The sequence below is a fragment of the Neocloeon triangulifer genome, unplaced genomic scaffold, assembly GCF_031216515.1.
Source record: "Neocloeon triangulifer isolate White Clay Creek 2 clone unplaced genomic scaffold, ASM3121651v1 ptg000005l, whole genome shotgun sequence".
Taxonomy (NCBI): Eukaryota; Metazoa; Arthropoda; class Insecta; order Ephemeroptera; family Baetidae; genus Neocloeon; species Neocloeon triangulifer.
In genome coordinates this window covers 126,922-152,934 of record NW_026775548.1, presented here as the reverse complement: position 1 = coordinate 152,934, position 26,013 = coordinate 126,922, and the positions used below count along the sequence as shown (strand labels likewise).

The 26,013-nt window shown below is 39.5% G+C and overlaps 2 protein-coding genes across 2 annotated transcripts; both read left to right on the top strand.

Moving 5' to 3' along the window:
- The first annotated feature begins 2,814 nt into the window (after positions 1 to 2,814).
- On the top strand, positions 2,815 to 15,911 carry LOC132193950 (uncharacterized). The gene is made up of 13 exons (XM_059614933.1): positions 2,815 to 2,958; positions 5,331 to 5,435; positions 6,591 to 6,629; positions 6,935 to 7,008; positions 7,988 to 8,199; positions 8,268 to 8,381; positions 13,255 to 13,572; positions 13,721 to 13,765; positions 13,818 to 13,957; positions 14,011 to 14,150; positions 14,466 to 14,667; positions 14,917 to 15,012; positions 15,081 to 15,911. Exons 1-13 carry the CDS (start codon positions 2,923 to 2,925, stop codon positions 15,327 to 15,329), a joined length of 1,770 nt encoding a protein of 589 aa, XP_059470916.1. The 5' UTR covers positions 2,815 to 2,922; the 3' UTR covers positions 15,330 to 15,911.
- A 2,511-nt stretch (positions 15,912 to 18,422) lies between these two features.
- LOC132193956 (uncharacterized) lies at positions 18,423 to 24,228 on the top strand. Its single transcript, XM_059614955.1, has 10 exons — positions 18,423 to 18,540; positions 21,644 to 21,720; positions 21,777 to 21,815; positions 21,953 to 21,982; positions 22,057 to 22,095; positions 22,286 to 22,327; positions 22,412 to 22,453; positions 22,508 to 22,669; positions 22,934 to 24,099; positions 24,162 to 24,228. Exons 1-9 carry the CDS (start codon positions 18,423 to 18,425, stop codon positions 22,985 to 22,987), a joined length of 603 nt encoding a protein of 200 aa, XP_059470938.1. The 3' UTR covers positions 22,988 to 24,099; positions 24,162 to 24,228.
- The last annotated feature ends 1,785 nt before the right edge of the window (positions 24,229 to 26,013 follow it).

Below are 26,013 nucleotides of genomic sequence, written 5' to 3'. Positions count from 1 at the left end.
CGACGCACTAACGGGGCCTCCGGTGGGGCCCCCGCGATCACGAGGGCCGCCCCATGCGAACGCTCGCGCGAAAAATGGTGGCTGGCGAACGGTGCAGGCGATCAATAGGCTGACCTCGCTCGCTCCTTCGTTTGCTCACTCGCGCACTCCCGCCGCCCCCTCCCGACCCCCTCCGGCCGGCTCGATACAGCCCCACTTGCGGCCCGACGGTGGCGCCGCCCACACCACCATCGACACGCGCGCTCCTCTCTTCGGCCACTTTATCAAGCACACGATAAATATGAAAAATAATAATGTCACAATTTTTCATCTCTTTCAAAACACAACATTGTTTTGGCCAAAGATGTATTAAAGATAATAAGTGATTTTTTACATCACTTAAATTTCTCACATTAAAATAAATTAACAAATTTCTTCATTGAAAAATATAAAACTCCATTTCAAAATAATTATTTTAGTTACGAGTTAATTTATAATAAACAGATTCACTGAATTCGTTTAAGAACGAGTAGATTTGCTTTCATTAATTTACCCAGTGTTTTTTATTCACAAAAACTGACAATATCCATTTACATAATGTTTTAATTTCAGTTCGAATAGAACAACAATCCATTTTTTGAACTTTCTCTTCATCTCCTGTTTTTCTTTGCATCTTTCAAATGACAAATCTTCTGCTTAAGATGTTTCGTATAAAAACTAATAAATATGAATGGCTTAATCTGCATAGCCAATTGGCACAATTTCTAGTATGTTTCGGCTAAATTAGTCTTTATCATTCTACGAATGATTTCAAATTCAAAGTAACGCCAAATTTCTTACCAATCTTTAACTCTATTAGTTTCTGGACGCAAAATTCACATTAAAACCGGGTTGGAATCTTTCTCAGATCGGTGTCTTTAAAAGAAGGCAGCTCATATTTTTCCAGATCCTTTAAACTGAAATGGAATATGTTTAATTAATATCAACAATATGGCTCGAAGTGTTTTAATTAATTTTTTCAAGTTGCATCCAGTTGAAAATTGTCTTATTTACTGATCTTCTTCTGATTCAATACTTTAATATAATTTAATTATGATATTCTATTGTAAAATCCAAAATAAATATTGGAGACAAAAATTGGCTAAAACCATCAACAATTTTTGCCAAATTTCCACCCCTGCATTGATGAAAGGGTGCATTCAAGTGTGCCTTCGGAGAAATTTATCCAAACTGTAGATCCCCAGCCAGCAAATGTGCTGCTTGAAACCAAGCTTATATTTAAAAAAAAAAATACAAAAAAGTCATTTCATAATTTATAAGGATCAAAACGAAGAACATAATTTGATATATCAAATTTAACTTTTGCCTTTGGAGTTAAAAACAAAAAGTATCAGTTCCAAAACCCAAGGGGCAAGAATTATAGGAGGCTTGATTAATATTATTACCATTCAGGGGTGCATTATCTGGGCTGGATTCCATCCGAGACGAGTCATACTCCGGGTCGAGACTCCAATTTATTGGTTATCGTTAATGATATCTTGGAAAGAAGTTGATTTTTTTAATTTTTTTTCACTTATTTGATATCAAAATAAAGCCATAGCTGGAAAATCAATACCTCTGAAATTTATCAAATGTTAAAAAGTTTTGTATGAGACTGGGTACCAGCTCAAAGCAATAATGCTTGTGAAGGAACCCACATGGGTTGCGGTCCCTTGCAGTTGAAAACTCGATTCTAGAAGAAAAATACAAATATCTACTCGTATGAAGCGGGGTGAAAATATTTATTTTGTCTGTACTTTTTAACAATAGAGGCACACGTTTGTGCTGACCTGCAGCAGGAATCTCTTTTAGTTTACCTGCCTAAAGGTAAGGGGGGAGAAAACACGCACTCTGTCCGCTGCGAGCTGAGGGCGCGCGATCCAGTAGCCAAGCGAGAGTAAAACCGATCGAAATTGTAACGAAAAATCAGAAAAGGCGTTTGCACATTTCCACCTAATCTCATTAACTATTAGCCCCTGAACAAAAGTCTTGGTACCAATAGATTCCTCGATAGTTGTTCCGTGTTTTTATCGTGGCACTTTTTTGAGATACCGCACAGGTCTTTTAGAATTGGCTTTCAACTAATTAATATTTTAATTTGCAAATTTTTTATCAAAAATCGGCCACGATATAAACACAGTTTAACTCTTTAGCTTTCCAAAAATATATAGTTTGTAGGGGTTAAAATTTTTAATAACTGCAAAACAGGCGAAATTCAAAACCCTTTTTAAACAGCCCGTTTGCCGGTCCCTTAAATCAAAATATCTGGCCTTTATACGTTCCTCTCTTTACCGCGTCCTTAATCAAGCCAAATTCAACCCTCCCCAAAAAAAAAAGAAATTTCCAACGTGAAGGCTGACAATGTTAATGAATTAATTGCACTCTCTTAACTATTTTAAGGCATTGTTAATTTTTGAAACGAACCTATGATGCAAAAAAGCTATACTCTTTATTTGTGCCCGCCTCATTTGAGAGAGAGATTCCGCTCTTGTTGTATCAAGTAAGAAATGCGCGGCGCTTATTTCGAAAAGTGTAAGAACGCGGTCAGTCTGATCTTGTCGAGAATGAGCAGATTTGGTGTCGCCGCAGACACCAGGGTTGCAACTGTAAAGAAATAAACCTGAGCAATGTTCTCAAAATTAGAAGCTAGTTCAAAAGAATTCACTGTAAAAAAAGCAGGCAGAAAATTAATTTAATACAAAAAGCATTTTTCATAACGCAAATAATTTTTAATTTAAAAATTGAAAGTCGGTTTTTGTATCGCTGCGGAAGGGTGTCTGCTCTGTCCCTCTGCGAGGAGTTGATCGCCAGCAAAAGTCCTCTGTTAATCTCTTCTCTCTTTTTAATTTGTTTTTAACTTGTGTTTTCAACTTTTTATCGTTAGTTTTGTGTGATAATCAGAGGATGGAAAAGCATTCCGATTGTAACAAGAAGAATGAGGTAAAGATAATTTTACTATTAATAATTCGCATTCAAATTACTGGTTTTGATTTTTAAACGCCGATTTACTTTCTTATTCAAAGCGGTTTTAAGAATTATAAAATCGTTTACATTTGCTTATTCCCATATGAATTGTGCACTGAGCACGGCCGTCTCATTGTCAGTGTCAAGTATTAAATAAATGAGATTGAACACTGACGTTTTTTCTCTGTTTGCAATTAATGGCATTTTTGATGCCATCGCCAGCCGGCCGGCCGGTGCGTGAGAATGATTTGCATTCTCTGCATTTTCTGCTTGCGATTTGAATGCACCGAGTTTGTAACCGCACTCGAAGACCTTTTGCATTTCTTCGAGTCTGTCATGTAGTCTATCCTAGTAGGTAATAAAAGAGGATAATGCTACACATTTATTCAAATTAGCTAATTTGCATAATGATATAAAAATTATTAATTATACAAAAATTTAATTTTTCGTGATAATTTAGTATTTATGTTGATAATTTGACACATTCATTAATTGATTAGGTCTGATTAGCCCTCTGATTTAATTAATTTAATTTGAATATAAAGTAAATTTATTAGACATTTTAAACAATTTTGCATTAAAATTAAATTTTACTACATCATGATTTTCTTACGTAGAATAACCAGCTGATGATGATTCTAAAAATAAAAAATCATTTCCACGCCTTATTTCCGCGTGCTTCAAAGAAATCGAAATCTTTATTTCCATTTTGTGTGAAATAATTGCAAAAAATTAATTGACCAACGGCTTAGACACAAAAAACGTTTTGTACGAAAATGAAGAAAAATTAATAAAAAAAGGACTCCAAAAATAAAACTATTATCAAAGCGGAGAAAATTATAATCCGCTGGCGCGCCGTGTAGCGAGCCGAAAACGCGCAGGGGAAACTCTGCGGACAGAGAGCAGGGCCCAGGCGGGGCCGCGCGTCTGCCGCCGTCACTGTTTTCTTGTGTGATTTGGCCGAGCGTGACGAATAATGTCACCCCGAGAATGAATGATGCTTTGTTTTTCCACCTGCAACAGGCGCAGGCTTCAAAAGCGCCGGGTCAGGTGCCGACTTTTGCAGCCAAGTCAGGGGCAAAGGAAAATAAAAACATCCGTCTCAATGTACCACGGAACGCGAGTCGGATAATCACGCACAAAGCACACGCTTGCGCGGGTTCGACGACACGCTAAAATATAAATCGAGGTAAAGTCTACCCCCGCGTGCATTATGTTGTTGAGCAGCACCACGAAAGCTGCGAGCCGATGCAGCATAAAGTGCGCCGCGCCCGCAGCCATCAATGTTTGTGAATGAGCGTCGCCAGTGAAATTATGTCATCTCGAATGTGAAAAATGCTTTTTTTTCCGGCGTTCAACTCTGCAACGGGCGCAAACTTCAAGAGTACCGACTTAAAGCGTGGCCACAGTCCATTCGATGATTTTTGAAATTCGTTTAAAATTGTGTCTAAGCCGTTCGTCAATTAATTTTTTGCAATTATTGCACACAAAATGGAAATAAAGATTTCGATTTCTTTGAAGCACGCGGAAATAAGGCGTGGAAATGATCTTTTATTTTTAGAATCATCATTAGCTGGTTATTCTACTTAAGAAAATGTAGGAAAATTTAATTTTAATGCAAAATTGTTTAATATGTCTAATAAATTTACTTTATATTCAAATTCACTTAATTAAATCAGAGGGCTAATCAGACCCAATCAATTAATGAATGTGTCAAATTATCAACATAAATACTAAATTACCACGAAAAATTAAATTTTTGTATAATTAATAATTTTTATATCATTATGCAAATTAGCTAATTTGAATAAATGTGTAACATTATCCTCTTTTATTACCTACTTATCCTCTGCTTATTTTTCGTTTTCACATCAAACATTATTCTGACGCTTTGTATAAATTTCTTTTTACTGCTATGCATGAGATTTATAAAAATTAAAATAAACACCATTTTTACCACACAAATGCACAACTAATTATATAATGAAATGTTTACTTTTAAATAATTGAAATTAGTATCGGGAAAAACATCGAGGGCGATCCAAAAGCCTAACCTGGCCCGGGCTAACTTGACTTAGCCCCGGGTTAACTTGGCCCACTAGCAAAATTGAATGGTGGGTTAAATTAGCCCAGGCCAGGTTAATTTAGCCTGGGCCAAGTTAGCCTTTTGGATCGCCCTCATCATAATTAATTGCCATGCAACTTATTTTTGAGATTGTTGTTGTTCTTACAAGAAAACTAAAGAAAAAACGCGTAAAAAAGAAAAACGCTGAATTCGATTTATTTTTCTCGTTTAGTAAACCAATCAAATATTTATGCTTAAATTGCTGAACCTTCTAAATTTACAGCGCGACTGCAAGAGAAGAAAGGAGCAGGAACTTGTCTTGGGAGCAGCTGGTCCATTTGGATCAAAATGGTCCAGAAGAAGACCCACCAACGCCACTCCAGCCAGAGTAAGAATGTTTTTGTCACATTGATGCTACTTAGATTTATTGTTGTTTACTTGTCCACATTGTTTCAAATACATTTTTTACATTCAATTTTAGAAAAACAGTTATTTAAGAAAGAGATTTTTGGACAAAAAGGCATCACCACTAGCAAAAAAATTTTGCTAAAACTTTCGAGATCAAAAAGACCCCAGCCGCCGCTGTGAGCCTCTGAGATCTTGGGGAAATAATTTTGCACTTAAAAATCAAATCAGTGCGCGCAAATACAATATTGGTTTGTCCATTGTCATACGACATGTTGATTTTCAGCGATCCCACCGCAGCAGAAATTCAATGAGAATTGATCTTTTAGTCACTGGAAAATAATTCAAATCATGAAAATGGACCGTCCAGTGACGTGGGGGAGGCAGTAGGTGCGACACTGTCTGCCGATTCGTAATAAGAAATTACATAAAATCAAAGTTGCATAATGAAATTATATACCTGGGACAACTCGCACGATCTATTGACCACTATACCGCACCTAATTATTATAAAACCGTGGAAATATTTGTAAATAATAAATTGAATATTTAACAATTTCTCATATAAATCCAAACAGAAGACCATATATGATGGGCATGATGGCTTAATTATGGAAGTGTGTTCTTGTTGGAATATTGATTTTTCTTATCTAAAAAAAATGTTCATCTATTTGACGAAGCCCGTTTTTTTAATTCTACGTCTTCGCCCTCTTTAAGTAATTTAAAATGCCAATTTCTTCACTTATAAGTGAAAAAAGAGGTGGCAGTTCAGTGGCTATTCGCTTTTGTATACATATAAAATCGTTGGGAAGGAACATGAGTAAACAGGCCAGGTTTGATTCAAAGAAAATAATAATCCAATTGCAACCCCAGAGCGGCGCGCCTCATCAGAGCGCTCCTTTGCGGAAGACGCGCCTTGTTCTCCTGAGCTGAGCTAGACCGCGCATTCGGCGCCAGGCGCGCCGCAGTGTCCACATAGATCGCTCCTCTTGCGCCAGGCACAGCGCACGCATTTTTGGCAACCGCGCCTTTGTAAAACCACTCCTCGCTCTAAAACGCGCCCGCTTCGAAACCCTGGTTTCACGCAGATACAGAAAAACATTTCAAATTTGTTTTTTTTTCTTTTTCCGAATTTCAGACCAGATCAAAGAAGCTGCTGGAATCACCTGAGCAAAAGGTAAATTGATAATAATTAATTAAATAAGTGGTGTAGTCATTTTTATAAGTTCACATTCAAATAAGTCTCACTTGTGTAGAATAAGTACCAGTTGTACATGTAAATCTCATTTGTAACAAACGTGAAATGAACATTATACAGATGCGATCGACTTATGTACACTTGGTTATTATTTGTATGCGAGACTTACTGCTATGAAATGATGTTAATAACAATTCAACGCATGTTAAAACTCGTCAAATTTTTTCTTAAAGTGTATCGCAATTTGTTCTTTCATTAATATATTATTGTATTTAAACGCATAGGAAAATGGGCCGTGTGGCAGTTCCGAAAGTCAAGCCCAAAAGCAGCAGAAGGCACATCGTCTATACGGACCAAAGTGAGCTATTTATTATTTAAATATTTTTTATTTTAAGGATCAGAGGATAAGCTTATGTCAGCCTCTATCCTTTATTACGGGCACAGAAAGTACTACTTTTTTTTTAATTATAGTTTCACTATACTTAAAATCATCTCATTTTTTTTCCTGGTATATTTCCTTAATTAAGAGTCTTTGCAATTTTTTTAACTGGCTAATATTTTTGTAATTATTTTGTTATTAATTTTCTGTAAATGAATGCGATTAGTAGTGGCGTAGTGGTTTGAGTGTTAGGCTACCAATACGAAGGTTCAGAGTTGAATGCTTTGACGTTGTTAGCGCGTCAAAAAGTGCTCTGTATCGTCACTCATGTTCGGGAGGTGTCGCAAGGCGCCGTACTTGCCTGCTCGAGGTTTGTGCCGTTTCCTCGAGTTGTTGGAGTTCCTGCACCACATGGGGGCATTTCATACAGTCAAAAGAAAAAAAAAATTTTAAATTTATTTTTACTATATATATATGCTGATAAACTTAAATTTATAATTCTTCAAATAGTTGTTAGATGCATGAGTTTTTTCTGCTCTAATTAGAGTTGTTTGTGTAAAGTGCAAAGCATTTTCAGGGTTCAATTTTTAAGAGGTTTTATTTTTCATGGTATTTTTTGAAACTGTGCAAAAAATCTTGCCTAGAAAGAATGGAATTTTTTTTTTATTTTTAATCAAGCAATTAATTATAAATTATAAGTTTAGTAAATTCCAGTAAAAATCTATTAAAAATACATTTTTTTTTTTAATTTAACTCGGTATAATGCTCTAATACGTCAATTAATGTTAATTGCGCACTAGAAAAGTTAATGCTTTGACTGAGCGGCAGTTAAAGCACGCTTAAAATTGATTTAAAATTCTTTTTCTATTAACCACTTCAAAGAAAAAAGACGTGGATAAGTCAATAAATTATGAAAATGCAATCAAAAATTAAAGTCCCTCACACTGATCATCTGCAGGCATTGGAAGGTCTGGTATCGGAACCTGATGCACGCATCTGCCTCTGTCTGCGTAGTTCGCAATCTTGCAGAGCCCAAAGTGTTACTGACTAAGGGCGAATACATCATCGAGTGCACACTCCGTTCCAAAATGTTCGGCAAAACAAAATTCAGGAAATTGTTAGCCGGAAAGGATCCTTCCTGCCCCGAATTCCTTCCTGAACTGGTCAAGCGTAAGTGCGGAAATTTAACAAGGTTTGTAATGTGCAATTTCCACTCTAAGCGCTCTTCAATAATCTAGATTTTGAATGGCTGCAAAACAACCCTGATGAGGTGCAAGTGAACATAAGAAAGCGCTATGAGATGGAAAAGAAGAGCGCGCGAACTGCAGAACCAGAAATCCTTTACTCTGGAGGTAATTTTTTTTTAAACCATATGAAGAGATAAATATATCTCTTGAAACCCAAATATTCTCTTTCCTTATTTTAAAAATTACAATTTCGAATATATAACGGTCAATTTTGCATGCCATTTTAGAACCTGAAAAGCTGAAAGAAGTGTCAGAGGAGTTCCACTGGCGTCAAAAAAATGGTGGGACAAACAAATTTCCCAATCTTCGTTTTATTTGCCTCAGACAATTTTAAATAAGTAAACTACAGTTGCGTTTTTCTTTATAAATTTTCACAATAACCCCCAATTTTCTGCGGTTATCAAAATGGTCATTATGGCCAATCTAAATTGTCTGTTTTTGTGGATCGAGGATTTTGCTGCCCTGCGGTGGTCGGCGGGCCTCTTTAAAATGTTGTTGCCATGAGTTCGGTCTTCTCTCCCAACCTGGAGTTAAATTAGTCTCGCGAACAATTGAAAATTTTGTGTCCTTTTTTCACTGCTAATTCAAATGAAACGAGGGCTCGATTCAACGCCACGGCCTTCTGAAGTCCCGACCCCGAGTTTTATCGGTCAGACTTCAGCCGGGCAAACTTCAGCAGACTGCTGGCTTTCAGCTGAGCCGTAAAATCGGAGGCGGCGTTTGGCTGACAATTGTTTTACGTAAAATTTCATTAATTTAAGCGAAGAAAATTTTTCGGCCTGGGAAATTTAGGACCCTTATATTCCATGGCGATGCGCGTTTTGCAGCAGACACAATCAGTGCCTGGGCATAAAAGAGCTCTTATTTTTCTTGGCGTCGAAGGCCTTTCGGAACCATCAAATAAAAATTTTAATTCCCCGAACCGGCTCCTTGACGATAAAGAAATTAAAAAGACAATAGTAATTAAGCGGTGGTGCTTCAGGACCAGCAAGGGGCGGGGGGCGCTATTTGATTTTGCACACGCGCCAGCGAGACAGAGCAGTGAAATTGAAATTGCGATATTTTTTACAATGGGGGCTCGATGCAACAATGAAATGTGTTATTAGCCAATCAGAAGCGGTACCAGTTTTAAAGTACCGCTTCTGATTGGCCCTCCAACAATGAAAATTGATTTCATTGTTGCATCGGGCCCCCATTGATTTTTTACAAGCCATTATTCAAGAATCCAAATCTTAATTTAAAATCGCTTTTAACTGGATTCAGAAAACAGAAATTAATTAAAAATAAAATATGTCAATTATTGTGCGTGCGTGACAAGCAATAAAAAGTTTTGGATTTACATATCCTCAGTGAGATTTTGACCGCACCTGCGGTGGAGAGAGCAAAAGGAATGCAAAATTTTCCTTGTGAAAGGATTTTTTTAAATTTTGGGAGCGCATCTTGCTTGGCAGAGCGGGATCGCTGATCAAGCTTTTGCTTCGAGATTATTTTTCTTTAAATTATTCTGGCCGTGTTGCTAATAAGAATTCAATAATTAAAGATAGGGGAGTGAGGGTGTTGTGCTTTTAGGGTGGCAAAAGTGATTCAGCAAAGTTTGGACATTATTAACATAGTTCCACTTACATTCTGGGGATCAGAGGATGTTTGTTGCTTCGAAAATGTTGATGAGCGCGTCGACGGGTTTGATTTTCTGAGTTGATGAAGCGACCGCAGCAGATCATTTTCCGACAAGAAGTGGGTGGAAAAACCGGTCGTTGATATCAATCCATGATCCACGCGCCGCAATCACTTGAAAGCACCTGCCGGCGAGAGATGCGGTCAACTTTTATGATAAGTCACCTGAAAAAATTAATAAGAATTTACAAGCATTACATGCTTGCGTGTGTACTCGCAACTGGATCTAACCCCACAGTTGGATCGAACCCTACAATTGGATCGTACTTTTGCAGGAACTCTTTTAAAATTTAAAACATTTGTTTGGATGTCGGCAGGCGTGCGGAACGAAATTCTGTATTTTTTGTTAGCAAAAACCTACCATTTTATAATACCCTCAAAATTTGTGGTAGGTTTTTGCTAACAAAAATACAGAATTTCGTTCCGCACGCCTGCCGACATCCAAACAAATGTTTTGATCAGAAAAGCAACTTTTGCAACGATCTGGACCTATAGTGTGTATGGTCACGATTCAAATTTTAAAAGAGTTTGGACCTGCAAAAGTGTACGATCCAATTGTAGGGTTCGATCCAACTGTGGGGTTAGATCCAGTTGCGAGTACACACGCAAGCATGTAATGCTTGTTCATACCAAAATATAAGTTTCAGCTCAGCGTTGTTCAGTTCACTTGGTATACTTTGAACGGTACGAAACGCGGAATCGTGTATCATAGGAATATTTTCGTTCTCGGAAGTTTAAGTAAAATTCTTCCTGGTGGTGGTGCCGGTTTGACCAACAATCGATTTTTTTCGCTCTCAAATAAATTGTTTTCAACAAAACTTAATTCCAACAATGTGGGGCAACAAATTGGACAAAGAAATTACATTAATAAAAAAAACTGAGCGAAGAAGAAAATTATGATACGAGCACACATATAAATACGTTTTATTTTTTTTATTGAAAATCGAATATAAAAATGAAGGAGTTTTTTTTTTTTATAAAATAACCACAATGAATTGTTTGTTTTGAGTACCTTAGTTCCAGTTAGATCACTGGTGCAAGGGTTGACGAAAGGGCGGCTGCGCCGCCCTTTCGTCAACCCTTTGGTCGTTCAGTGTCTTGGGTCTCATGGTGCAGAAATTCCCTGATGTGGATGTAATTTTTTTTTTCTAATTGAAAACTAATTTAGTCAAGTCACGTGAGCTGGGAATTTCACCTTTCCAATGTGGGGAAAATGAATTTTGATATTTTATAAATGATAATAAATTTGAATATTTATAATTTTTTTTAATACTTTTGAATTATAAAATGTCATGAGAAACCATTTTCCACGTCAAATTCAATTTCCGTTGCTGAAATCCACCTCGGGAATGAATTACGAACGTCATCCAATCGTCCGAACAGCTTTCCGAGGACGGAATTCAATTATGCGAGGAAAATCTTAAAAAACTGGTTTTGACCCTGGTGACCTTGAGCTAAAAATTGACCTCGGATTCGGGTCGGGCGCCGAAAACCACCTTGGAAACCCAAATTTCAGCGAGCCAGAGCGAGCCGAACGAAATTCGCGTGTTTTTCATATGAGAGGCGGCACGCGCGACAAAGCGACCGGCTCCGCACTTGCCGAGCGAAAAAATGCAATTTTTGAAAAAATTTCTCCGATTTCCGGGCCGATTTAAATCGGCGTTTTGACATTTCTAGGGATTTTGGCACACGCCGCGGCCGAATCCGCGCTCAAAATCGACCTGCGACCTTCGGAAAGGGTGGAACCTGAGCTCAGGGTGCCCAAAAGGTGGGAAGGGCGACCCTGAGCGCGGATCTGACGCCGGAATCGTGACGGGCGCACGCGAATTAGTCGAAGACGAAATTTTCGCTCATTTTCATCAAAGGGCTGAATTAAACGGCGGGGCGGCCACGCGCGAGAAAATCAGGCGGCCGCAGGTACTCGAGCGGAAAATAAATTTCGATTTTTGAAAATTCGCAGCTCGGCCGCTATTAGACGTAGCAACCTGAAATTTTAAACCCGCGTAGAACGGCCACTTTTCTAAATGGGCAAGTGGAAAAAACGCCGATTTTCGGCCCGATTACCCCTGACAAAATTCGGCGAAAACCCAACCTTTGCGATTTTCTTTATTTTTTCAGGGCTTACCCTGAGGATCGCCCCAAATTCGAAGATAGCCATTCTTCACGATTTTTCACGAGGAATCCGAAAATGTGCATGTTTTTGCCCTACGACCTGCGGAAGGTGGTCAGGTTGACCCTGAAATCGCTCAGGGCGGTCCTGGAATTTTTTTGACCTCGGATTCGGGGTCGGGCCGCGGACTTTCCATAAGGAAGTGAACTCGGTTTTTTCGATTTCGGCCGCGTTTTTTTTTTAAATCGCGATTTATCGTTTTTGCGATTTGCGAAAAACCCAATACTAAAAATTTTTCAAGAATTTAATCCTAGACTAATTCGGGGTCGGGGAGCTTAAAAATGCAATAAAAAAAAAAATATTTGCGGTGCCGTTTTTGAGAAATCGCGATTTGAAAATTTAAAACCGGTTTTTCTCCCTGAAATAACCGGTTTTTATGTAAATTTACCGGTTTTTCGGACTCGCGAGGGTCGATTTAGGGGGGGGGGGGGGGGGGAAGGCGAAATCCCAGCTCGATTGAGGCAGTTTGATTTTGCAAGAATTTCCGACTTTGGCCGCCCGTGGTGGCCGCCGGTTTGCGAAATCGAGGCTAAAAAAAAAACATGGCCAAAAAATTTTCCAGTTTTGCGTACATGAGAATTTTTTGGTTCCTTAAGTAAGACAGTTGGCAAAATGCAATAGTATACTAATTAAGATGGATAAGATGGACAATTAAAAACTTTTAATAACTATCGGTATGTGCCTGACTTTCTATTTGACTAAACAAATTAATATTTGGAAAGTTTCATGCCACATGGAAAAATTAATCATTTAAATAGGCTTTATTTTTATTTCTGCGTTGTTTTCCATTGAGGGTTCGAGAGCTCTTGTTTAGTTACAATTTTCGATTTTTGCACCAGATCCGCATTTTTGCAAATTGTTCGCTTCATGAGATTGATAAGCATAATTATGGAGGGAATAATAATAAAAAAAGTCGCGCTCCATTTCAAATGCAAATAAAGCAAACCATATTCTCCCACACTTGCCTCCCACTTAATTACTGCAATGAATTTAATTTTGTCTCAAAAGTGCCTAATCCTTCTTTAGTGATTAATTCTCCGTTGCAGAAAATGCAATCAAAAACACAATGCATATAAATTTTAACCAAATTCTGCTTATAATTAAAAAGCGTCTAACTCTTTTTATGTCGTTAAGTTTTGCCCGACGCTGAACTGCATCACCAACAAGTCCAGGCTCGCATAAAGGAGGAGGAGAAGATGGACGTTGAGGAGGAGATGGACGACGAGGAGGCGGATGACAAGGATAATGACGAAGAGAGTGAGGAGGACAAGGAGAAAGAAGAGGAAGCAACTTCTGTAGAGGAAGACGACACTGAGGAGGACGAGGAGGAGGAAACAATCGAGGACATCCAGGCCACAGTTGACAATGAAATGGTCGAGAAGCAGGCGGTGAAGGTCAAGAAAGAGGTAGTGGAGGAGGACTCTGAGGACCCTGTGCTGATCGAGGAATACGGTACGCCATAAATAAAAAAAAAATCTATGAAATAAAATGTGCAATTGCCAGAGGCAAAATTGGTCTCCGGAATCTGAATCAATTAAATTTTTGAAAATTAATTTTCTTAAAATATAAGTCTTTATTTTTTACTATTTTTTCATAATAGTACCGAGGGCTGTAAAGTTGCCTGAGCCAGACCTGCGCAAGAGAGGTAAATTTAATTCAGGAACATGTGATCAAAAATTGAAATGAGTTTTTTGCAGAGGTGACGAAACTCCAGAAAGGCCAGTACTTGGTTAGTAATTGTGGTTACTACAAGACGAACGATGGAACCTGGACGCAAGTTACGGGCCGATGCGTGTACAGCGCCGTATTGAACATGCTGTTGATGGCAATTCGCTCGGTAACGCTCTTGACCTCCGTCCGCCCCTTTCGTGACCTTTTGTTTGTCCGCAGGGCCATGACGACTGGGCGCGCAGCTTGGCCACGGAGGAGAGTCCGTCCTCTTTCAAGCACTTCCTCGCCCTCGCCCTCCAAGGCAGCAAGGTGGTCACCACCAACCTCCACTACCACTCCCTTCGCTTAGTGAACCAGTGGTGAGAGTCTATTTAACTTGTTTTCTTAATATAAACAAAAAAATTTTTATATATGCTTTGCCCAATTCAATTCCCTTTGTGAAATGTCTTTAAGAGGAAACACAAATTTCCTACTATCACATTAAAAGCCACATGCAATTGACGTGTGACTTTTCTTACACTGCCAAGCAGTTCAATGTTTTCCAAATCCGAATCAAATTTTAAAAAGCAGGATCGCATTGAAAGAAAAAATGACAAATTTGAAAGTCCTCTCCCGATACCGAACACATTTTTTAGAGTAGGAGTAAGATTTGATTAATTCTGGTCTTTATTCAGTCAAGGTGCAGGAAGCGTGGTCGTGAAAGGGGAGGCCACCATCGGGGAGGTGCTGCAAGGTCTGCGCTGGTTCGGCGGCACGGAGGCTGCAGTGTGTCACCCTTGCAAAATATTTACAACGAGAACAATTAACTACGTCACCCAGGAGGAATTCCAAGCCTTGAGGGCCGGAAAGGTGCCGAAAGCTTCGCTCTGCCTCGAGGTATCATATCCATTTTATCTTTTCTCGCACCTTTGCACATCTTAACATAGCTAAAATTTATTCAAAAAAACTTAATTCGATACGTAAGTGTTTTTGTTGCAAAAATTGGCAAAGACCTTTCAACATCCCTCTGTTAAAAGGCAGAGCTCGATATTGTTAAATTTAAAAACTTCATTTAATATGGTTTGGATTGGCCTTATGATGAAATTATGAAACTTTTTAAAGTTATTAATTGTGTGTTACCTGCAGTGCCTTGGTCCAAGGGAGTCCAAGTACCAGGTCAACGAACTGGGCTTCCCCGTCCTTTGGGAGAGTAAGCGCGACTTCGTGGAAACCCTGTGCGAGGTGAGCTCGTTTTGTTCGATCGGTCGCAATTGCTGAGACTCAGAATCTCTTCCTTGGTTTTGTTGCAGTCCGGCGAGGTGCCGCAGGAGCTGGTCATTTCTGGAAAAGTTTTCAAACTGAAGGCCATGCTGTTTATGTACAAGATTCAGGAGGGTCGCCACTGCATCGCAATTTTGCCACCGCTGCGCACACGCCACACTTCGGCAATCACCTGGAAGGTGGCTGACGCAAACCAGTCCCTGAAGATCGGCAGCCTCTCCGATCTGGGTAACCCAAAAGGACGTATGAGATGTCTGTTGTTTGTCCCTTGCCAGTGAGTGAATGCAGTGCCTGTAATGAAAGAATTATTATTTTTTGACGACACTGCAGCTATTGTAACATAAAGAATCATTTTGATATTGACACTGTATTTCACACATAATTATCTTTATCTCACTATGCATTTCTTTTTAATTGTAATGACTTGATCTCGACTTATAATATGTAATTATCAAAATTTTCTTTTGTGTAATCAGGATTCACAGTCCAACAATTGCAGTAAACCCAAAGAGTTTGTTACACACTGCATTAAGTTTTTGCCCTCTTCTTATTACAGATATTAAACTTTGGACAATTTTGTAATCACTATTATTATTATAAATTTGCCAACAAATATTGTTTTTATGTATGTGTATTGAAAGTTTGATCAATTTCATAATTTATTAATTGAGTTGCTCTTGCTGCAATATAATACTTTGATGGGAAACATTTCACATTTGAAAGCATTTAAAAACCATAAATAACAAAAAAAGGGGCGCTGCAAATTATGAACAAATCAAAAAATTTTAGTGTATTAAATAATTATTTCTAAATGTGTCCATCTCAGGAAGTTTTAAAATCTGGACAGCACCTGCACTTGATCAAAGTTAATAAAAATTATACTTTAAATGACCGCACTATTTTTATTTTTTAGTTTCAAACCCCAACAGACGAGACCTGAAATTTTCAACTCACCACAAGCACGCTGTTGTTGCTGCGAACTGGCCCTCCTTTTTAAAAATTTAGTCCATTTCATTTTGCTGCAGAGAAAAGTGGCATTTCAGGGGCCACCAACTGCCTTTGGCCGATTTGCTGCAATTTAACCCCAATTTTAATCGCAATCATTTGGTATTTTAAGAGATTTAAATTAAGGTTTTGACACACACAAATTAGTCATGCGAAATTTAAAATTGAAAGTTAAATTCAAGAGTCAAAAATATTCGAAAGGCTTTATTTGTCTCCGGTTTGCTTGCTGGAGCAAAAGGAGTATTCGAAGCACTCACCGTGTGAGGAAGGTTGAACTTGGGGCTTCTGAGGAATTCGGCCCACCTGCAAGGGCTGCTGGACGCCAGGGTCAGGGTCGAGCGTCGCACCCTAAACAAAGTCAACAGCCAGTTACAAAAGTTTCAATTGGGTCTCACGTGCACCACCAAAAAGCAGGGCAGAGACCGACGAGACTCTTGGCCTGACCGGAGAAATCTAATTTAAAATCTACAATAATCAGCCAACTTGCAAATTATTTCGTAAAACAAGCAGCCTTTGATTGAAGGTTGCAGAACAAAGTATTTGAATGACGACCTGCTCCTCCAAGTAAACTTAAATGCAGATCTTTAAAAGCAGAGATGCAAAATACTTCAATTATAATTATGTTAAATGCCAAATAAGGAGCTTAATCAATTTTCTCTTACAAATTTTGCAAATCCTGTTCTGCAGTTGAAATAAATCGAAGCAGTAAAAATTGGGAAAATTTCATCGACTATTGGACCAAGAGGAGCAAAGGGACTAATGAAGAAAGAGTGTCAAATTTAATGTAAACTATTCAAGGATTAGTACTATTAAAAAAAGTTAATGAGGGCGATCCAAAAGGCTAACTTGGCCCAGGCTAAATTAACCTGGCCTGGGCTAATTTAACCCGCCATTCAATTTTGCTGGTGGGCTCTGTTAGCCCGAGGCCAAGTCAAGTTAGCCTGGGCCAGGTTAGGCTTTTGGATCGCCCTCAATATTATTAAAATATTGCTATTATTTATTAACTCAATATGCCAATCCTAAATGCTGGACGGCATGCAGGCCAGGCTTGCCTAGCGGCATGCAGGCCACGACAACTAGCCATCATGCCATGGCCTTAGGTCTCGCTTTTGCTCGAAAATGACCTGGTGCCGAACTCCATGCCGCGGCATGGAACTTTTTTTGACTGTGTATCAAATCAAATTAAATAAAAAAAAGTGTTCGTTTTTTCAACATAACTCTTCCTGCTGACAGAACTTGAAAAAGGTGAGCCTGGTTGAAGGGACTGACCTGCAGCTCGTAAAGTTCGTTGGAGTACTTGCCGTACTCGACCGTTCCGCCGATCACCAAAATGCGCGTGCCGTCCACAACAAAGCCGTACGCCGCGCACCCTGGCGGCACCTCGCCCTTCACCGCAGGGGGAGGGTTGGCTGCAACAATAGAAAAAACACAACATAATTCCTCATTGTTGGGATTAATTTTGAAAAAATTGTCTTTAAACGAAATTAAGTTGGCACGCTTGCCAAAGAAATGCGCCAGTAAAAAGGTCAGGTCAAGGGGAGTCGATTGGTGGCTCCAAAGGTCAAGGTCACCTTCAGATTGGCGGAGAAAACGGCAAAATTTGCAATAGAGCAATCTGATTGGTCCGACAGGTTCCCCCACCACCAAATTGAAAATGTCTTTAAAGTACGAAGTGTGACACATCGATGGAAAGGTCAGGTCACGGCGAATCTATTTCTTGCACACCTAACTTTGAACTTGGCAGGTAGCTCTAAATTAATCTGTAAGAATGTGTTTTGTGACAAATTCCTACTGTAAAATTAAATTTGGTCTTCATTTCGTTTTCTGCATAACTAATTTTTATTTGTAATTGTGGAAGTTTAAACAATTCTTTAAAATTATCAATTTGCAAGCGTTGAGTTTAGCAAAAAATAATATAAAACCTTCTGGACGAGATTGAGTGGTGAGGGTGTCGACGCACCCCTTCTCGCTGATTAACCGGTTCATGGTATTAGGAGACAAGTTACCGCATTACAAACGAGGAGGACAGAAGCTACAAACCCCTCTTTTTGGTAAAATTAATTTAGACGCAAGTTACAAGTGCAAAACTTTTAATAAGCAAATAAGAATTGGTCAGGTTTTTTTATTAATTTTAAACTAGATAACATAGTTTTAAAAGCAAATAAATCTATTAAATTAATTAATTTGACCGAAGCAGTAATTCATGAGAGCAGTTTGGAACAAAATTATATTTTAGGGGGAATTAATTGCTTTTTTGTAACAATTAAGTGATGAAAAACACTTGATGGAATCAGCAATCGGGCTTGAAAAATTGACGCGGCGAGTGGTTTTGAAGAAGGTGGGGATGCGAGCGAAGGTGAGAACAAATGAGCACCGACGACACGCTTTCCTCGCCGCACTCCACCAACGTTTTCAGACGAACGAACATCGCCAGTCCAGCCTCACTCAAGCCCGGCCAATTTTTGATCGCACCCGCGTGCCCAGGTAAGTTGCTTTACTATTAGTATTATTTTTTTCGGCAAAACCCTTCACGTGGTGATCAAATTTATGTTGATATCAATTTTGTTTATTAAAAGGTGCTTATTTTTTTCCGAACGACGTTCATTTAAGCGCTTCTTTTCCTTCGGCTTGCGGGAAAAGGAGCCGAAATTATTAAACAATCTGCATTTTACTGATTATACAAAATAAATCTGGCGTGATAAAAAAATTATTAAAATTTTCATGGCAAGTTTTGCAAAAGTCGAGTGAGACCGGTTTTGCTATGAAAATATCATAAATTAATTAAATAGTGGTATTTCATGCTTAATGAAGTTTGAGTTGCAATCGTGCGAGTGCGGCCAACATTTTAATATCGCTGAATAAAAAGCTCGGATTGATTTGAGCAGTTCGTGTGGCATGAAATCAAAGAAGAAAATGTTTGGATTGCAAAGAGAGACGCGAAAGGCAAACGTTTTCTAGGCTCGTGGTCGATTGTTTGCTGCTCAAGCGGCAGACCTCCTCACGGCGCCTGCTTTCCTTCATTTCTGGGAGGCGCCTCATTTGGCCCGAAGAGATTTTGCCTGGGAAAACTATTCAAGGCTGCAGTAAATTGTCCGCCAAGGAATTCGCCCGACTGCGAGAATCTGATGAATTTGTCTCGGTCTTTAGAGATTCCTCCTGCAATATTTGTAAATTTTTAAATTGCGTGCCGCATTGCACTCTCCCTTCATGTCCATCTTCCTAAGCTGCTGCGAAAATACAAGCCGTAGTTATTTAACATCAAGTCGGCAGCTTTTGCTCCTCAATAGGCTTCAAAAATTTCTGCGCTGTTTTAAATGTATTATATTTATTTAGCCCTTCCATCCTCAACATCTCCCCGTCGTGCAACAAAGTTTAAAAATGAAAATTTGGCTCTTGTTTCGTTTTTGAGATACGCGCAAAAATGGAGAAGCTCGCCGATAAAATTTTTTATAAAACTGGCTCAACTTGAAATTAATTTTTTTCTTTAATTGAGTCCAGTATTATCTAAGAATAATTCTATGAACAGAAAAATAAATATATTTCGGGCAGAATTCTCGAAAAATTCGAGCAAATTGAAAACTTCACTCGGGTCTTTTCTCTTTCAGGCAACTTCTGTCGGAAGCACTCGGGCAAATTATTTTCAGGGCCTTTCAGAAACACCATTTATGGCGTATTTGTAGAATGTCTAGAAGTTGACACACAGCACTCTTCGCGTGCGCTGATTTGCAGAAGCCGTTGCGGGTGCAATTTAATCAAAATTATTACAAATACGTCCAATTTTAAGAAAATCGCAACTTTGGAAAAGTTCAATTGGCGGTTCTTCGACGGCCACAGGCAGAGTCGTTCATTCAATAAAATAAGTCGAAGCGTATTTTTTAAAGAGTAAATATTTCTGAACAAAATTGATTTAAAAAATGTGTTTTTATTTTTGCATTCTTTTCTTGATTTTGAGAAAATGAAGTTTATTTTTATAGAACTTGCGGAAATAATTGATTTGATCTGCAAATAAATCTCAAAGTAATCAAATTTAAAACGGCCGACGGAAATAAAATGAAAATGCTTCCAAAATTAATTTGGGTACACTGAAATTGTCCCTGGTCCCAGACAATTTTAATGCTGCAACTGCACTGTGCAGTGGGCCCTCCATTGGGCCCAGCGCGGCTTCCTTAACAGGGCTGTTGCTTCTCTTCATTACATGATTTGCTCACCTTTCATTTCGCTGCCTCTCTTGTAAAGAAAGAAATAAGTGTCAATCAACGCTAGGGCTGAGTCACAAAATTCCGAAATTACTTTCTTTTCAAAAGTGCATTTTCTTTGGATTTTGAAAAATATTTTTTCATTTTCGGACTCCTCGTCAAAAATTGGCTTCAGGAAAGTTTGAATTTCAGCTCTACGACAATTAGAACAGAATTTACTAAAATTAAAAATTAATTCATTGAATGAATAAAAATTAACAACTGTGTGTTCTAATTGTCGTAGAGGTGAAATTCAAACTTTCCTGGAACCAATTTTCGACGAGGAGTCCAAATATGCAAAAATGTTTCTCAAAATCCAAATGAAAAGCAATTTTAAAAAGAAGGGAATTTCGGAATTTGGGCATTGTGACTCGGCCAGCGTTGATTGACACTTTTCTCTCTTTATATAAGAGAGGCAGCGAAATAAAAGACGAGCAATTAGAGCAAATCACGTAATGAAGAGAAGCATCAGCCAAAGCCGCAGTGGGCCCAATGGAGGGCCGAAGCGGGCCCACTGCACAGGCCGTAGTTGCATATTATGGGACTTTGTGCCCTGATTAATTTTGGCGGTAGTTTTATTTACCCTTTATTTTATCTCCGTTTTCAAATTTGACAAGTATAGAGCCAAATTTTGAATTATTATTCGTTTGCGGAAATCAAAAAGCAATTTTGGATAATCAAAGTGAGCTGCAAGGATTCACAGCAATTTGCAGCGCTTCGGAGCCTGGTCTGGCCACTTTCCTGACCGCAAAAATCTGTCAATTAACTTCAAAATGATAAAAAGCCAGAAAGTTTTTCTTGGGCACACCTATATTTTTAGGTTTTGCCGGCAGGAAATTATTTGGTTTTGCCAGATTTTCTTTTTTTCGACGATTCAAACGTTTCGACGATTTTTCCACCAATCAAAGAGACGATGAATTTTGGTTTGCAAAGTTCTGACAAGTATTTTGTGCACTTGAAATATCCGCTTCGGAAAAGTGATAATTATTATAAGGTTTATTATGAAACTTGAGCGGAGCCAAGAAACGCATACGACGTTATCGCAGTGCAAATTGCACTATTTTCAAATAAAAAAGTTAACCGAGTGCGGCGAACAATTGAAATCATTTTTCTTGAGCAATCGCTTTCGATTGCCGACGACATACAAACGGCAGAAAAGTAAAATTTTTTGACACACTTTTTGCATTGAAGAAACAAATTTGCCATAGAAAGCAAAGATTTTTGAGAAAAAATTTTCAAGCGCGTGCGTCAACATTGCATAAATTTCTGCTGCAAATATAATTTCCATAAAATTTTCAAATTTTTGAAGCAACAATTGAAGAAGAAAAATCAAATTCATAAAAAATTTGCAGAAGCTATGCCTAAAACGCGAAAGCAGCAACCTGATGACTCTTCTTCAGAAGAAGAAGAGCCTGACCAGGCCAAGAAGGTAATTTTGAAAACAAACGCTAATGTGATCAAAAGTTAATTATGTCGTCTCTTCAGCTCGAGGCCAAGGTGGCAAAACTGGTCGCGCAAATGCAGGTGAGATGATCTGAAATTATCACTTTTACAATAATTTACGCCAAGTTGCACAAGTTGCATAATACTAATCCAACGCATAGCTAATTTTAATTGCGAGGCAATCAAAATAATCAATCTCTGTCATTCCGATTTTGTAGGAGTTAAAGGCTGGAAAGAAACCCAGTAAGGTGAGTTTAATTTAAAGGCAAAGAGTTTGGCCTTTCCGTTGATTACATTCGTGACCAACATATTTTTGTAACAGGGGAAAGCCGATTCTGCCGGTGCGGCGCAGAAAGACAAGGTCTGCCTCTCATTTTTATCACAAAGTACTGCACAACTTTGGCCCCCTCATTTTGACACTTAAATTAATAATACACGCAAGTGTGATTTTTATTTTTTTCCCTTAAAATTTTTAAAAGTCGCGTCTATAGGGTCAATTCGTTTCTTAATAAAAATAAAATAAAAAAATGCCTAATTGTATTTCGCTTCAGGCCAAAAAAGGCGTTGTCCAACTGAGTTCAGACGAAGATGAGGTGAGCCTTAAAGGGAACCCGTTTTTGCAGCTCATATGATGTTTGAAAAAAATTCATAGATAATAAAAAACCTTTACTTTTTAGACAAAGGCTTCGTCTCGCAGGGAGAGGAATGCTCCGATAGAGGTGACGCATTTATTACATGTTTGCACGGCAAAAATATTGGTTACAAATGTTTAGGATAAACTCTACTACATCACCGAAGGAGAAACTCTCGAGTACCTCCAGAGGGTACTCTCCCGTTTTGATCTACAAACAGGATTCACCTTGGAAGAAGTGCAGCAGGAAATGCTCCTGAAATTGGAAAAATGGTTCCAACTAGACAAAGTGGCCGGAGCAAAGGTGAGAGAGCAGAAAATTCCACCTTGGCCCCTCAATCGAGGCCCAGTTCCGAGCACGAATCGCGTCGTTCCGAAATTCGACGGGCCTCTCGAGCACCCTCGGCAGGGCGAATCGTTGCAGTCGACCTTGAGGTCACGGTTACGAGAATAACTAAGTTGCAACGATCTCAGCCCTCGGGAGGGTGCGCGGGCCGCACTCACAATTTCGAAAGAATCGTCGCCTGCTTGAAAAACTAAAAAGCTCGTTTCAACATTTTCATTTCAGAAGGCCAGCGACCAAGTCAAGGCGCCGCCGGCCAAAAGCACAGGCAAAAAATAATGCCGCCTCTGAAGGGTCCTAGCTTCTATTATATATTTGGGCAAATAATTAATATTCCTGCACGCCTAATAAACTCTATAAGACAATTAAAATAAATATAATTTTGTTTGCTATGATTGCTGAGCATACTTTCTTTTTATTATCCATGAAAAATGTTTGTTTTGTCCGCGCCCTCTGGTCCTGCGACTTATATGGACGATAATATTTCTATTGGTGCACATTAAAATTTAATACACGCCGGCAAACTCATTTCAACCCGTCCCAAACCGTTTCAAGTTCTTAAAAAATATATATTATGCTGCAAAGTCAATAATTTATTCCAGCACCGAGGGCCAACAAAATGTTATATGTGTACTTAATTACTGTGTCCTCACCTTTCTCACTCAAACAAACAAACGTCTGAGCATGTGGAATGGATGGAGACGTCTCCGATGCCCGCCCTGCAGGTCTACTCGTGCAGTCTCGGACGGCTTGTCGATGCGGACATCGGCGCCGGGTCTCGCACCTCCTCCGGACACTCTCTCTCGATGGACGAGGTCTTGCACGACGGCCGGCCTGAGGCGATTCCGCGGACAAACGCGTTTTCGCGGTGGCGGCGCCGCGTCTTATTTTCGTTCATTTGTTGCAGAATTTCAGCTCGGGACGGCGCGGTCGGCACTTCTTGTCTTGTTTGCGCGTGCCACGAGCAAGGTGCACGGAAAATTCCTTTAGAGATGCACCTGAATTGGCCACGGGGAAGGTGACCTCAGTCCCAATAAGACCTCAGTCCTGACGACAACAAACCAAAACAAACAATAAAGCGACTGCGGCGTTGCCAAACCTCGGCCCAAGGACGTGCGGCGTCAAGTCTCCTTGGCAATGGCCGAGCCACGCCCCCTTTTCACTTTTGCTCATTGTTTTAATAATTTTTTTCGTTTAGATTTTCTTCATTTTTGTGTGCAAGTATCGCTCGTGCTGGACGACAATATGTGCAAGTGGACGCTGTCCATCCGGCCAGAGCATAATGAGGGACTTTTCAAACACAAAACTGCCAAAAATGACCTTCTTTGTCTCGCAATCTCTTCATTTGGGAAAGCCAATCGGCTCGCACCTCTCTGTCTCAATCTTACAAGGTATAGATAATTTTATTATTGAACCTTAAATTTGTTAATCATAATTGTTTTTCTTCATTTAGGCATTCTACTGGCTTCCCCATTTGCCCAGAGCCTGATCAAAGTATTGCCTTGAGAGGAATAAATGACGTTAGTGAAGTTGGCGATATCGCCAACAGTTTTTGGCATTTTTTTAAAAGTAGGGAAGTTGGCGATATCGCCAACTTTTTGTATCTTAAAAAAGGGTTATAAAAGAATGCTGATTGCGTTGTAGGGGATGCATTTGGCTATTAAAAGTAACCCGTTATGCATAAGACATCTAAAAGTACATAAAATGTGGATTTTTCGCGAATTACATCCTCAAAGCCGGGTTCAGCCGCACTCTAACCCACCTCAATTTACACCCTTGACACCCATACATAAAAAAACAACCCTTACATCGCGGCTGAACCCGGCCTTCTAATTAAATTATTCACCCGAAGGTATTTTTATGGCGCCGAAGACACCTGAATATCGGTTTTTCGCGTTTTACACCCTCAAGGCCGGGTTCAGCCGCTTTCTAACCCAGCCCAACTTACACCCTTGACACCCTTACATAAAAAAACAACCCTTACATCGCGGCTGAACCCGGCCTTCTAATTTAATTATTCACCCGAAGGTATTTTTATGGCGCCGAAGACACCTGAATATCGGTTTTTCGCGTTTTACACCCTCAAGGCCGGGTTCAGCCGCTTTCTAACTCACCCTGTTCGACACTCTTGACACCCTTACATAAAAAAACAACCCTTACATCGCGGCTGAACCCGGCCTTCTAATTTAATTATTCACCCGAAGGTATTTTTATGGCGCCGAAGACACCTGAATATCGGTTTTTCGCGTTTTACACCCTCAAGGCCGGGTTCAGCCGCTTTCTAACTCACCCTGTTCGACACTCTTGACACCCTTACATAAAAAAACAACCCTTACATCGCGGCTGAACCCGGCCTTCTAATTTAATTATTCACCCGAAGGTATTTTTATGGCGCCGAAGACACCTGAATATCGGTTTTTCGCGATTCACACCCTCAAGGCCGGGTTCAGCCGCTTTCTAACCCAGCCCAACTTACACCCTTGACACCCTTACATAAAAAAACAACCCTTACATCGCGGCTGAACCCGGCCTTCTAATTTAATTATTCACCCGAAGGTATTTTTATGGCGCCGAAGACACCTGAATATCGGTTTTTCGCGATTTACACCCTCAAGGCCGGGTTCAGCCGCTTTCTAACCCAGCCCAACTTACACCCTTGATACCCTTACATAAAAAAACAACCCTTACATCGCGGCTGAACCTGGCCTTGAGGGTGTAAAACGCGAAAAACCGATATTCAGGTGTCTTCGGCGCCATAAAAATACCTTCGGGTGAATAATTAAATTAGAAGGCCGGGTTCAGCCGCGATGTAAGGGTTGTTTTTTTATGTAAGGGTGTCAAGGGTGTAAGTTGGGCTGGGTTAGAAAGCGGCTGAACCCGGCCTTGAGGGTGTAAAACGCGAAAAACCGATATTCAGGTGTCTTCGGCGCCATAAAAATACCTTCGGGTGAATAATTAAATTAGAAGGCCGGGTTCAGCCGCGATGTAAGGGTTGTTTTTTTATGTAAGGGTGTCAAGAGTGTCGAACAGGGTGAGTTAGAAAGCGGCTGAACCCGGCCTTGAGGGTGTAAAACGCGAAAAACCGATATTCAGGTGTCTTCGGCGCCATAAAAATACCTTCGGGTGAATAATTAAATTAGAAGGCCGGGTTCAGCCGCGATGTAAGGGTTGTTTTTTTATGTAAGGGTGTCAAGAGTGTCGAACAGGGTGAGTTAGAAAGCGGCTGAACCCGGCCTTGAGGGTGTAAAACGCGAAAAACCGATATTCAGGTGTCTTCGGCGCCATAAAAATACCTTCGGGTGAAT